Raw genomic sequence first — 14,747 nt, 5'->3', positions numbered from 1 at the left:
CAGAGGGAGAGTTAAGCTCTCTGTGTGAGTGTTTGTGTGTGTGTGGTGTGTGTGTGTGTGGTGTAATGTCGGGAGGAGGGAAGAGTGTGTTTTCTCGTCTCACACTAAAGGCAGAGAGAAAAGCTGCCTCAGTTATGGCATCACTAGGATACAGGCGGAGAGGTATGCCCACTAAATAACCCTTAACAATAACCCTTACTGCGGGAATTTCCCTTCATTAACCAGAGGAAGAAAAAAACAGACCAAAAAAAGCCTTAGCATTAGCATTAATGCTAACATTTTAAAGAGCCTAAATCATAAAAAAAACAGCAAATCTGATATCTGTTTATTTGTGACGTATAAACTACTTTTAATTGGCCTGTCACAAAATATCTATTTTTGTGTGCACGATATATCATCCAAAAAATAATTGTGATAAATGATATTACTGACCATTTTTAAATTTGTTTCTAATTTTTATCCCATTTTACCCCAATTTAATGGATCATTGCTGAATAGCATCACTCAGAGCGCACTCGGAGGAAAGTGCAGGGACTCGGTTCTGATACATCAGCTCACAGACGCAGCCTTGTGATGATCCACATCACCCTTTGGAGTGATGAGGGAAAAAGCTCCATCTACTGTACCCATCCAGAGTGAACAAGGCCAATTGTGCTCTCTCTGGGCTCTGGCAGTTGATGGCAAGCTGCATGAACGGGATTCGAACCAGCGATCTCCTGATCATAGTAGCAGCGCCTTATTGTCCTTGACCACTCGGAGCCCCTGATTTGATCATTAAAAGCATAGTTTAATAGTATACAAAAAAAAATGTAAAACTTTCATTTCTTAAGAATTTTCAGACATTTAAATTGCAATAATAGATTTTTAAAATATAAAAAAACAATAATAATTAAATGTTATGACAAATATTACATACAAATCTGTTTATTGCACATATATAAGTCTATAATCTAATTATCATGACAGGCCTGTCTGTACCTTATATAAATAAAATAAATCTCTCACTCACACAGGTTACACTCGACTCTGTGTCTCCAAAAGTGCCCAAACACAACACTTTTGTTGGAGTAACTGTCTATGAATTGGCTTCATACTAGATTTTGGAGCATTGCTGTAAAGATTTGATTGTATTTAGCAACAAGAGCATTAGTAAGATCAGACTGTTGGATGATCGTGTGTGTGTGTGTGTGTGACAGAATGGGAGTCAGTGAGTGATTAAATGAGTGTGGGAGGTCATTAGGAGGGCTGTAGGCCTGATATGGCTGATAGGGGCTGATGATGAGCTCCATGTGAATTCAATAATCTGTTCTCAGTGTTAATGAGAGCAGTAGTAGCAGAGCTGAGGGCAAAAATCTGCAGCTCATCAGACCCCGCTAATCTGAGCACTGTGACACAGAATACAGCTCTGATAAAAAATTAGAGACCTTAAAAATGATGAGTTTCTTTGATTTTACCAAATTGAAAACCTCTGGAATATAATCAAGAGGAGGATGGATGATCACAAGTCATCAAACCAAGCTGAACCGCTTGAATTTTTGCACCAGGAGTAAAGGCATAAAGTTATCCAAAAGCAGTGTGTAAGACTGGTGGAGGAGAACATGATGCCAAGATGCAAGAAAACTGTGATTAAAAAACAGGGTTATTCAACCAAATATTGATTTCTGAACTCTTGAAACTTTATGACTATAAACTTGTTTTCTTTGCATTACTCTTTGCATGTTCTCCTCCACCAGTCTTACACACTGCTTTTGGATAACTTTATGCCTTTACTCCTGATGCAAAAGTTCAAGCAGTTCAGTTTGGTTTGATGGCTTGTGATCATCCATCTTCTTCTTGATTATATTCCAGAGGTGTTCAATTCAGTATGGAGCTCTATATTTTAGCTCTTTTTACTTTCTCTGAAAGTTTACCAAACATTAGTGTTAACTTGTGCTAAATGACAAAACACGAACAAGCTAGTTTATGCTTAACTGCAGTAGAAGCACAAAACTCATAATTAGAGTTAAGTTCTTAAATCGCCCTTATCTGATGACTTGCTGTGAAAAGTAGGTACAGATCCCTCCTTCAGAAAAAGTCTGCTGGCTAATCCTGCTGTGTACTGTCTGAGGTTCTCAACCAAACAGCTTATGTAGAAGCAAATGATTCCTGGATGCCAAACTGTTTGTATGGATGGATGGATGGATGGATGGATGGATGGATTTTTGCATAGTATTTCCCCTTAATATATACAAATTATCACCCATAACAGCATCATTAAAAAGCTAATTCCACTTATTTCCATCAGTAGCATCCTGACAGTGTGCTATTTGTGCTTCCTGGCCCTTTAAATGCAGTGCAGGTGACAAACCACACAGGATATGATGAGATCTGAAACTTACTGAGGCGACACTTCTCAGCAAGGTTAGACGAGACCCAGCGCTGACTCTGCTCTTACAAATATACAACTGCTCTCAGCTCAGTCACACTCCAGCTCAGGACTGGAATAAAGACTGTAAACAGTCATAGTGCACTGTAAACCCAGAGGTTGTTTGAATTTAAATGATTTAAGTCTGTTTTACATAAAATTGGATATTTCTAAACAATACGCAACTATTTTGAGTTAGTTGAACATTTGTGGGCACAAATACATTTAGTCATTTTAAACTCCTGTTTTAGCTCATTTTCGTTTTTTTGTTTTAATGTTGGTTTGTTTTAGCTGTTTTTTCACGTTTCTTTTTAGTAGTTTCTTTTATTGTTTTTAGGTTTTGCTTATTTATATTTTACACTTTTATGTGTTTAGTTTTTATTTATTTATCTGTAGTTGAATTTTTATTAGTTCTGTTACCTTTTTTTTATCTATGATTTTGATTCCTACTCTTAAATTATTATTTTTACCTTATTTGTTTTATATATTAATATTTTTAATATTATTATTATTTTTAAATAATTATCTTATATATCTTATTAAAATGCTGTTTTTTTAAATGACTTATTTTATTCTATTTACATTTTTTTTTCGCTGTTGTTGTTAATTCCTATCCCTATGCAAATACTTGGCTACATTGTAAATGAGGGCCACCCTCAATGTACTCCGAGTGATTCCCCCTGGGTTACCTTAGAAATAAATCAAGTTGTAATAACTTGATGTTTTAAGTTATGCTAACTTAAGTTTTCATTCCCCATTACTTAAAAAAATTGAGAAAACTGGCTACTTTAAAAAGTTAATAAACTCAACTTATCCGGTCTTACAGTATAACAAAAATAAAAAAGTTAAATCAACTTCCCCTTTAGTTGTTATAACTTGATGTTCTAAGTTATGCTAACTTAAGTTTTCATTTCCCATTTCTAAACTTTTTTATGGCAACCGGTTTCCACACATTTTTAAAGGAAATTCAACTTATGCAGTCTTACAGTGTAGCTTATAATCATATCAGAAATCAATATATCAGCTGATTTAATTAGGATATAATTACTTACTCCACTGGTTCAATAAGCTATTCATATGCATCTCGGGGTGGAGGATGGAGGAACAGTCGGAGGAACAGTCCTGTCAAAGCATTACACCCACCCAGACAAAGCAGAGGGAGATTGGCTGAGGTTGGGGTGGGGGGCGGGGTCTGGAGAAGCCCTACAGCACAACAACCAAAAGGGGAAAGCAAACACACAAACACACACACAGCAGTGAACACACAAACACACACATATACACACTGAGCAGAAAGACAGTAACACACAGAGCATGAACACAATACACAGTGCACAGAGTGACATCAACAGTTTGATTACAAAGGCAGAGACGAAGAAATCTGATTGGCTGTCTGTTTGAGGGGAAATCCTGAGAAGTTGTAAAGTTCCCCAACAAAAATCCCCATCCCCAACTTATATACACACACCTACACACGCTATAAAGGTCATACGAACAGTAATGAACCCTGTAAAAGTTGATGAGCATTTCTCAACATTTAGTGCACCAACACAACATAGATATAAAACCAGTACAATTACCTTAGCTGGGCTTTACTAATAATAAATTTACCTCCATAGTGTTATTTTAATCATGGATTTTTCTCAGCAGAGCTATTCTATTCAAGAATTTACCTTAGTAATTGTATTATAATCAAGAATTTACCTTAGCAGTGCTATTCTAAACATGCATTTACCTCAGTAGTACTATTCCATTCATGAATTTACCTCAGTAGTGCTATTCTAATCATGCATTTTCCTCAGAATGCTATTTTGCTCAAGGATTTATCTCACCAGTACATTCTAATCCCAAATTTACCTTAGTAGTGCTTTTCTTTTTATCTATTTATCTATTTACCTCAGTAGTGCTATTATAAAAATAATTTATTCCCAAAGCGCAATTCTAATCATGAATTTACTTCAGCTGTGCTATTCTAATCATCAATTAACCTCAGCAGTGGTGCTTTTTCTAATTATACATTGACCTCAGCATGCCTTTTCTAATCTATCCTGGTTACATATTTAGCTTCCTTAGCAGTGCCTGTCTATCTGTCTGTCTGACTATCTGTCTGTCTGTCTATTGTGCATCAGATGCAGAAAACAAAACTGAAACCGACCAAAACTATATATTTGGCCAAATGCCGAAAACCAAATAACACACAATCATTCAATCACTTCGCCACTTTTTTTTCACCATTTCATAAATTAAATAGCTAGTTGTTTCAGTTGTATTTTTTCCACTTAGGGAATCTTTACTAGATAATGCAATGATGAACTAATGCTACTACATAATTAGTAGAATGTGAATAATCACTACTTATTGAATCACTGGATAATAAGTCGATTCTGAATGATCAGTTACTATATAGGCAGAAAGGATGCACTGAATATGGTGTTGCTTGGTGTTAAAACTGATTAGGCATTAGTGGTAAAGAAGAAACACATTCAGTGTTAAAGTTGTTGGAGAGGAAATATCATGAGTCAGAGCTGCAGGTTTAAAGCAGATCATTAAACCTGGACTCAAACAGGTTTATATTCAACAATCAGCAAATACAGATTCAGAGCAGATGAGGGCAAAACAAGCGGATACTTACAGCGAGCTGGAGCTCCAACAACAGCCTCAATACAACCTCAAAACCTCAGAGCTGATCCTCCTCCACTCAGAGCTCAGCTCAGACCCAGCGTTCCTCTAGAGCTGCAGCAAGAGAACTGTAGCATCGCTTCAGCACCAGCACCAGCACTGCTGCCCACACTATTCTCTCTCTCTCTAATACACACTGCTGCTCTCTCTCTCTCTTTACTGCTCTCTCTCACTCTCTCTCTACTCTCTCTCTCTCTTTCTAATACACACTACTGCTCTCTCTCTACTGCTCTCTCTCTCTAATACACACTACTGCTCTCTCTCTGTAGTACACACTGATGCTCTCTCTCTATCTCTCTCTCTCTCTAATACACACACTACCTCTCTCTCTCTCTCTCTGTAATACACACTACTGCTCTCTCTCTCTCTAATACACACTACTGCTCTCTCTCTCTCTCTCTTTCTCTCTCTCTGTAATACACACTACTGCTCTCTCTCTCTCTTTCTCTCTCTCTAATACACACTACTGCTCTCTCTCTCTCTCTGATACACCCTACTGCTCTCTCTCTATCTCGCTTGCTCTCTCTCTCTCTCTAAAACACACTACTGCTCTCTCTCTCTCTCTCTCTCTCTCTCTCTCTCTAATACACATACTGCTCTCTCTCTCTCTCTCTCTCTCTCTGAAGGTAAAGCACACTTTGATAATGTGTCTGTTTTTCCCAGGGCCCCGGGGTATGTCCCGCCTTCTGACCTCTGCTATTGGTGATTGTTTGGCGTGTTCTGAGCTGTGATTGGCTGGGAGTTGGTATGCGCTGTCAGTCTGTCTGAAAGCGGGCGGCAAAAGAACTAACGTTGCCCGCTGAGATCAAAACACAGCCGCCGAAGTGACACGTGTTTGATTTGTTGTCATGGAAACAGTGACACTTACGTCACGGGTTTATTTAGTTATTTCTTTATCTATCTATCTATCTATCTATCTATCTATCTATCTATCTATCTATCTATCTATCTATCTATCTATTTGTCTGTCTATCTATCTATCTGTCTGTCTGTCTGTCTGTCTGTCTGTCTGGTTTTTATACCAATGCACTGTCTTGGCCTATCTGTCTACCTGGGTCTATGTCTCTATCTGGTCCTATCTATCTGTCTGTCTGTCTATCTATCTATCTATCTATCTATCTATCTATCTATCTATCTATCTGTCTGTCCGTTCATCCATCTGTCTATTAATCTGTCTGTCTGTGTTACTCGCCCATCATTTGTCCTTCTGGGCGCACTGGTGGTAAGAAGCATATATCGGATGGGTAGCACAACTGGACAGAACACCGGTAGCACCTGCCACTTCCTTACCTACAACAGCGGACACTGAACACACAAAATCATAAAGCACAATAATTGCAGGTGCCTATAATAGTACAATAAATGATATCTTTTTGTTACTGAGACTCTGGTTCAGGAAAAATGGTCGTCGCCATGGTGTGTCGGTCAGAACACGACAGGGCACATCTTTAATTGGGTTTTACTGAGTTTACTTTACAAAGCTGTTGTACAAATGTATGTGTGGTCTGAAACAATAACAGAAATACATATCTTTAGTAAATCATATTACGCAAACCTCTAAACAGTTTTAATAAAGGAAATAAACTTACTTTTTGTCACAAACGCACACAGTTAGAGAGGAACATCAAACAAAGGGTCTGTACAGTCCTTTCAGCAGCAGAGCACTAAAGCAATTAGTTGCTCAAGCCTCTCCACAGCCTCTTAATCACTCCAGTGATCCTATTGGCTGAGAGCTGCACTGATTGCTAATTACTAACTAGGAATGTCATTCTCTTAAAGGGACCTTGCCCCATTCTCTCTTGTACACTTTTATTTAACAATAAGATAAACAAACTGTTTGATAAAGGCTTATATGATAGAAGGTTAAGTGAGCACGGAGCTAAGACGCTAACTTGGCTAACCTAAACTACAGAACTGGAGCCATTTACCTTCATAATCAAAAATAAACTGCTCGAAAAAGAACTTTTGTCCCTTATCGAGTTTCGCTTGTTTGTTTCTCGATTGGTCCCCAACGGTTCTGGCAACATTATCCTGCTTAAAGTGCGGAAAAAGATGAGGAATAATAAAACCCATCAATTTTCATAGTGGTGCTCCAAACCGGAAATAGGTTTACCCATCACCTCGCCTGGAACTTAACCCCTCCTCCTTGCATGAAAAAGTCTAATTAGTGAGGTTGGAGCCAGTCTCAGCAGGGTTAGGTAAGTGAGTGGTTTTAATGTTACGGCTGATCCATCTCACCAGGGCTCATGTTAAAAGCTGTTGTTAGCTGGTGGAATCTCCTCTATTCCTCTTGTTGTAGAAAAGAAAATGAAAGGTGGGCTACCCCCACCTCTTGTTCGGGGTACAACTCCCCTGCGTGTTCGTTTGATAGAGAGAGTCAGACAGTGGAGTGAAGTTGAAAGCAAACCAAGTATTTATTACAAACTGAATATTCAGGAGAACTAACACATGAGAGACCGTCTAACAGCCACCCAGCATAAGTTCTGACCCCCCCCTGATCTGACTCCATGTTTTATACCCAAAATGACGTAAGCCTGTTGATGAGGCGTTGTTAAAATCATCTCATGTTAGCATGCACGTGTTAATACTGAAGTTTCACGTGTCTGACAGGACCACTAGTGTTTGACCTTGACTGTGTTCTTCCATCCTGGCACTATCTGTGTGTGTGCGTCACCCCCCGCTTTGAAGCAGAGGTTTTTTAGGGAGGCACTCACTCACCAAAAGGCTGCTTTGATCTAATAGCCTTTTTGTAGCAAATTAGCCCCGTACCAGTCGAATTGATGACCGTTAGTTAGGGTCATACAGTCAACAAAATACTTCAAGCCTGAGCTACATCTCATATGTTATATGTTAATGTGTTAGTAAATGTATCATATAATAGAGTCTGTGTTAGTCACATGCCTGATCAAACAATGTTTTACTATATGTGTAAAGGATATATTGTGATTATTGGTTAATCTTTTATATCAATGCGTGTAAAATACACTGTGAGTAATAAAAATGATCAGATACAATGTGAGTATTGGTTATGCATATTGAATACAAGGTTTCACACAATGATTATGTCATTACAGATACTAAGATAAGTAATCATAACTGAAAGATATTTGTCAATCAACCCAAAGTATAATAAACAGAAAGATATTTGTCAATCAACCCAAAGTATAATAAACAGTTACTCTTTAATTCTCCCTTTTGACGTATCAACCAGATACGTCAACACATCGTAATTCCTCCAAATATGTATATTTACATATGTTCAACACTTGATCAACATGTGAGTGAACATTTTACTAACGGTGGGAGCGAAAACCTGTTCCGGCAGCCTTCCAACCAATTTATGACAGGAAAAATTCTCCCACGGTCCCTCTGCCACCAGGCGACCAAAAATTCGAACTCTATCAAAGGAGGAAGTGACATCATTGCAATAAAGTCATCCCCAAGACTGGTTGGTTTCCAGCATTTCCTCCAGCTCTTCCTCACACTCCAGTATAGGTCGGTTTATCTGTAGCTCTAACTTTGATCCATCCCACAGGGTCATTACCACTTACATCCACCCGGACCCCTATGAAAAATGATTTTTCCCCATTAGGATCAGATTGCCACTCTAATGCAATGGTTATCAGATTATTTATCGGACCATTATCCCTTTGTATGTTAATACTATTCCAGTTCTCCCGCTCACGAGTCGCCCAGCGTTCGCTTGGATCCCAATTAACATGCGTTGACCTAATTACGGTTGCCCACTCGTTACAAGGTCTGGCCTTGTAAGCTGTTTGGTCGGTGTTATGAGTGATTCTCATGAAGCTGCAGGGAACATGTCCATGACAATTTTTTTTAAATCAGTACTTAATTCACAAAAACTCCGATATTGTGTGTAACGCAAATAGGTAGTACTGTATGGATCAATTGTTTTCATCATCATATAAAATTATTTTTATATAAATTAAATAAAAAATATATGGAAATTCTCATTACCGTTATGTGTCCGTACGCCTTCTTTCTAATTTTAAGTTAAACCATATTAAAAGTATTAAGCATATCGAATCAATAAAATAGATTAAAGTCATTTAAAATATCAACATTTATACATAATATAAATATTTTTGGTGTTGAACAAAAATGTACTTGATTTTAAACAGAATAACTGTGTCCGAACAATTTTTCTCATTACCGTTTCATGATTTTACCCCCCTAAAAAAATTACACTGTGCCTTTAAATTGATCAGCTATCCCATGATGCATTACTTCAGAGACAAGCTTCAAAATGGAGATAAGGTCAGTTCTCTCCCTTTGAGAAATCTGTGTTAATATTGCTAAAACTGTCCTCAGTTACACTGTGTATTATCATTACCGTTATGGTTTAATACTCATTACTTTTAAAAATATAAAAATAAATTATTTCATGAATATTATCACAATATAAGGCTTTGACAGCTGGCAAAGTTATAGGTTGTTAGCATATTAGCATTTTAAGTTATTTGTGAAATTAGCTAAGAGCATCTCATTACCGTTTAATTGTGTTCTCATTACCGTTATGGATCTAAAATGTTAATTGTTTTAAATGTTTCACATCTTATCATAACTTTTCTTCATTTTACTATAGTATACCCCTCACCTGTTGTCCACAGGAGTTTTTGATCAAACATATTCTAAAATAATTTCCATTAATTAAAAAAATTAAAAGATATTTTACAAATGTTGTATCGGTATTGAGAGTTGCTTAACTATAAATAAATAAATAAAAAAGATCAAAGTAATTGTCAAGGACTGTGCTGTTAAGTTGATGGGATTTGTTGTGGAAATATGAAATTAATCATCAAAAAATGTTTTGAACCGTTGATCTAGCTTCGTCATTTACTGTAAAGGTAATGAGAATTATTCTGGATCATATAAGATTCAAATGATAATAAAATTCTATTTAAAAAAATATGAAAAAATAAACAATATAGTAAAATGCAAATTCTATTTTAGCTTCTCAACTTGAAAAAAAAATAATGTTGCAATGAGGTGAAAAACTTTTTTTATGTTAATGTGAAGGTCTTCGTGAGAATCACCCTTATGGTTACACTTAAGATTATCATCACGGGACCAACACAAGTACACCGCTTCCCCCTTGGACCCCTGCTTACCACAAGTAACCACGTCGCATAAGTTCACTGTCCATATGGTCATCTCACCCCAATAATAGTCTAATTCTATACCTCCCCAGCGCCTGACGCATTTTGAGTTAGGCTGATTGATGGTTGATCGTTTGGTTCTATTAAGCCGTGTGGGCTGGTCTGTAGTTGTTGCGTTTGTCGGGTGTACGGTTGCTGATGTGTTTACAATTGTTCCCTCTTCCGTTGTTAGTTGTTCTTGTTTTGAGACAATGGTCAGTGTTATTATCATTATACCCATGAGGGCAACTGTTACTATTATCTGGAGCCATATTGGAATAACCAGAGGAAATGCTGGTCCGTTATAGTTTCCGTACTTTGACCTGTCCCACTCCCTTTTTCCCGTACCAAGCCATTCTTAAACCATAAATGTGTTTTCCCTCTAAGTTTTCCACTATTTAGTAAACTTGTTATCTATAGCTCTATATGTGTAAGTGTTAAGGTTACAGAGTGTATATATTTTTTACAATTTCGTTTTTTCAAGAGTCTTTCGGCCACCTGTAAAGGAAAGCAATGTTCAGTACAACCTGTAAAGAAAAAATAATGTGTTCCCCCCCTAATTTAGCAAATCACAGTTTATAACCCTATATGTGTAAATGTTAAAGTTGCAATGCGTGTTGTTCTTTTCTTCTTTCTTCTTTCTTCAGGGTTCTGAAGGTAGACTACCTCAGCCCCACGTACGAAGAGCTTTATTCTGGCTCTTGATGTCTGCAATATCAGTGAATGAAAAGTATGAGTTGGTGTGTGATAAGACTATGTGTGTTTTTAATGAGATGTGTTAAGAGTCTCTGTATGTAGTGTACTTTGACGCAATCGAAACGTTGTTGAATGAGTCACTCCCTCAATTCCTCTCCTCGGTCACAGCCAGGCTGTGTGCTGCTGCTGCTGTGCTCTTGAGAAACTCTGTTCTCTGCTGTGGCCAGGCCAGGCCCGTGCTGCGGGGGCTCTGCTGCCCCTCCTTCCTGCTACTGCTGCTGCGGGGTGAGTGTGCTACCCCTCCTTCCTGCTGCGGGCCTCCATCTGGGTCAGACGATTCAGCTGCTGTGCTCACCTCTCCCTCTGGCTCTCTAAGCGATCTCTGTTGTTGCACAGCTGTAGAACCCTCGCCTGTCAGTTGATCTGCATACGTTGTTCTCTCAGTCACCTGGAAAGGCCCAATCCAGCCAGACTCGTTCCCCTTTCGTGCGCAATGGCGGAGGAACCCTCACTCTGTGTCTGTACTGGTCCACCTTTGCACCACGTTCTCCTTCTCCCCCTGTGTAAACAGATCTGAAACGAGACTTTTGTATTCGTTATAATCATGTTTAAGGTTCTCTATTCATTTTGGAAGTCTTTTAGGGGTCCTCCGCGTCTCCTTCCTGCAAGTTAAAATACATGGTTAAAATACATTTATCACACTTAACTTGAGCTCTAATTTCCCCTTGGAAGTTAATTATTTCATATTTAAATTTTGTCTGTGCACAGATTTCAGCCCAATTTTTGTTTTCTTACCTTCTTCAGTTGTCCTGATTTTCAGTTACACTCATTCATGATCTTTACTGTCAAAAGTGCTTTAAATCCCTAACATTTAGTCATTTCTTTAAATCCCTAACTTTTAGGAATTTTCAATTTTAAATTGCAACATTTAATTATCATCACCATTAATTACTTGCTTTTACCTTCCTTTTGTTCACATCCCTTTCCCTTTTAGTGTAACTGCTTCCCTGTGGCTCTGTTATATCCAAATTAGCTCTTACAAACACTACTAATGTTCACCACCCAGTTTACCACTAGACACACACTATTTCTCGTGCATGCACACACTCACCAACTCAAACACTTCCACTCTCACAAACACTATAAAGCCAAAGAACACACCTCAACTCTGCAGCATCATTGTACAGACCATATTTTACTGCTTCACAGCCCAAAGCTGTTGCTTTAAATGCACCTGCTGTTAAACCTACCACTGAAAGCTTCTCATATTGTATTGGTAACACTATATAGATAATAGATAAGAAACACTTGGAAATACATCTAAATCATGTTTTTTTTTTATATATAGCTCCATGCAAAGTTTTAATGATCAGCTGCTCTATTCTCCCATTCATCTCCACACTGATTGATAGAATATCAGGGCCCAAAGTTTTAAACTCAGCACAAACTACACATAATGTGGCTTCTGTCTCAGGAATGGTTCCATATTGATGTATTGGGCTTTCTTGGGTTACTTTTGCTTGGACTTTAGAATCACCGCTTGTGGCTATATTATTTTACCTGCCACTTTTAATTTTCTGCGGCGTGCTATTTTATTAAGAAATTATGTTTCTGACTTTATTCAGTTCCCAAGATTTTTATAAAGCCTTGATTTCTATATTTAGTTGATTTTATTTAGTGCTTTAAAAATTGGGAGAAGTGGAACGTGATTATTTTTCTCTGTATCAATCGTTCCATTACAAACAATAATATTATCAATATTAATAAACACAGATGTTATGCTTTGCTTTGTCCACGTTATTTTAGCAAATAAAATCCAAACAATGCTTTTCATTTACTGATCAATATGTTCAATATGTATTTATGCATATGCAATGCACAGCAGGTTGCTTTTCACAATTATCAACAATACATCTATTTCCCTAAACAATTTATCAAGCCTCACACATTGTTTTTCTTGTTCAAAAAATGGCTTACATGTTGAATAGTGAAAGTTTAATTTTGTGTCTACATTTCATATTTTAAAGTTAGGATTGAGTTTGTCTTAAAAGCTAAAACTTTTACAATATTGTTGAAAGTAATTGCTCATCTGCATAGAGGTTGTTTTAAAACCAAACTTTAAAAAGATAGACAAGTTAAAAGTTTAAAAAATGCTCTATATCTATAAAATAATGATTGGTCAAAAAATTTTAGTAATAGTGGTGAGGGATAAAAAGGTAATAGGTTTAAAAAAGATAAAAAGTATAAAATAATTATTGGGCAAATAATGGTGGTAATAATGATCATCTATTTACATATCCCCCTTTTTCTGAAACAGAATTTCTGTTTCAGAGAACTTAACGCAAAATTGCTTCACCCTTTTACTGTCCATTGGGCTGGTCTACCCCGTCCAGGCCTCCACTGACCCACACCCCATCACTTCATTCATCCACTCACTCTCCCCCTGGGTTGCGCGTCCCCTCCACGATGTTTTCTCCGTTTTCTGTTAAAATGCATGTGGTGGTCAGATCGAGACTGTGCCTGCCTTAGGTTGTCCCGTTGTATTACGTTGGGATCTTACCCGTCTTTGGCTAACCAGCCTAGCCCACTGAACCACACACAGCGTAGCAGCACTGTTTAATCAACATTCAGTGCTGTAGTGTTCCTGCATGGTACAGCTAGGGAACGCAACCCCAGGTATGTCATATTGTCAGAAACTCACACTCTGATGTCGACCGTAAAAGCCTGTGCAAGGCACCAAGTACCCATGGTTTATCATTTGTTATTATTGTATACATATTTTATTTATTACCATCATTATCACCTTTTCTCTCCCACTTAATTTAGCTTAAATTATTTGCTTTGATGACATTGCTCCGGAAGAGACCCAAAAGAGTGCATGTCAATGAATAATTATTCAGATTTTGCATCTGTACCTTAAAGGTGTACCACAAGGTTAAGTTTTGGTCCAGTTTTATTTAATATATACATAAATTATAGTGCTGGCTCTGCTTCTCAGATTGCAAACTTTACCATTATGCAGATGAAACAATTTTATATTGCTTAGCTGATTTTGTTCATGCTACAGCCAGAAAATTATGGATTTGTTTTATAGGTGGCAGTGTATAAGCATGAAAACTAAATTTATGCTGTTTTCCAGATCTCTTTCCAGTCTAATTTAATACTATACAGAAAGGAAGCAAAGCAAGTTCTTCATTGCAGAAAGTAAAGCCTATTGAAAGCAAAATAGAAAGCTCAATTTTTTTTTATTTTTTTTTTTACATTTGATTATATCCCCTTATCAGAAAGATACCCAATTCCCTGTAGCTTGAAATAGATGCAACACTGCGTTTCCTTAAAAAAAAAAAAAATAATAATAATAATAAAAATAAAGTCTGTCCTCACTGTTTTCTGAAATCTACTATCGCTCTTAAGATAATCAAAACATTAGCATAGACGGATATACATGGGATCATAGAGAAATTAGATATTACATCTGTCTTATATAAGTCTCATTCAGCTAGGACCGAACTGAGATCAGTCTGAATAAGAAACGAATAGTAAGATAATTGACTGTGTTTGGAATGGCTCACTCATTAACTCATTCACTATTTACTATGTAGCAGTTTCCTATTTATTGAACTGATTATTTAACAATCAAACAAGAAACCATGTTTATTTGTCCTGCTCTGAGGACATCTTACACCAGTACTGCATGGCATAGTATATTTGGAATTTCTCGCATACATCTTCTGTACAATATTATCATAATATAATGTAATGAATAGTGAAATATATGGAGAAAAATGTACTGCTCAGTTTCGACAAAG

The 14,747-nt window shown here is 37.2% G+C and overlaps 1 protein-coding gene across 2 annotated transcripts in view; it reads right to left on the bottom strand.

Annotated features, from left to right (window-relative positions):
* Window positions 1-5,247, bottom strand: part of zgc:162952 (PKc_LIMK_like_unk domain-containing protein) — a 49,558-nt gene extending 44,311 nt beyond the window's left edge. Inside the window, exons 1-2 of one of the 2 annotated variants that reach the window (XM_022667467.2) lie at window positions 5,037-5,247; window positions 3,457-3,607 (exon numbers count right to left, since the gene is read on the bottom strand). In XM_022667467.2, the coding sequence (XP_022523188.1) occupies window positions 3,457-3,487 (31 nt within the window). In that variant the 5' untranslated portion in view covers window positions 3,488-3,607; window positions 5,037-5,247. The remainder of the gene's footprint in view (window positions 1-3,456; window positions 3,608-5,036) is intronic. The other variant, XM_022667469.2, reaches the window with a different exon arrangement.
* Window positions 5,248-14,747: the final 9,500 nt, after the last annotated feature.

This window comes from Astyanax mexicanus, chromosome 22 (genome assembly GCF_023375975.1).
Source record: "Astyanax mexicanus isolate ESR-SI-001 chromosome 22, AstMex3_surface, whole genome shotgun sequence".
NCBI classification, from domain to species: domain Eukaryota; kingdom Metazoa; phylum Chordata; class Actinopteri; order Characiformes; family Acestrorhamphidae; genus Astyanax; species Astyanax mexicanus.
Note: the sequence above shows the minus strand (reverse complement) of the source record. Positions and strands in the feature narration are given on the sequence as shown.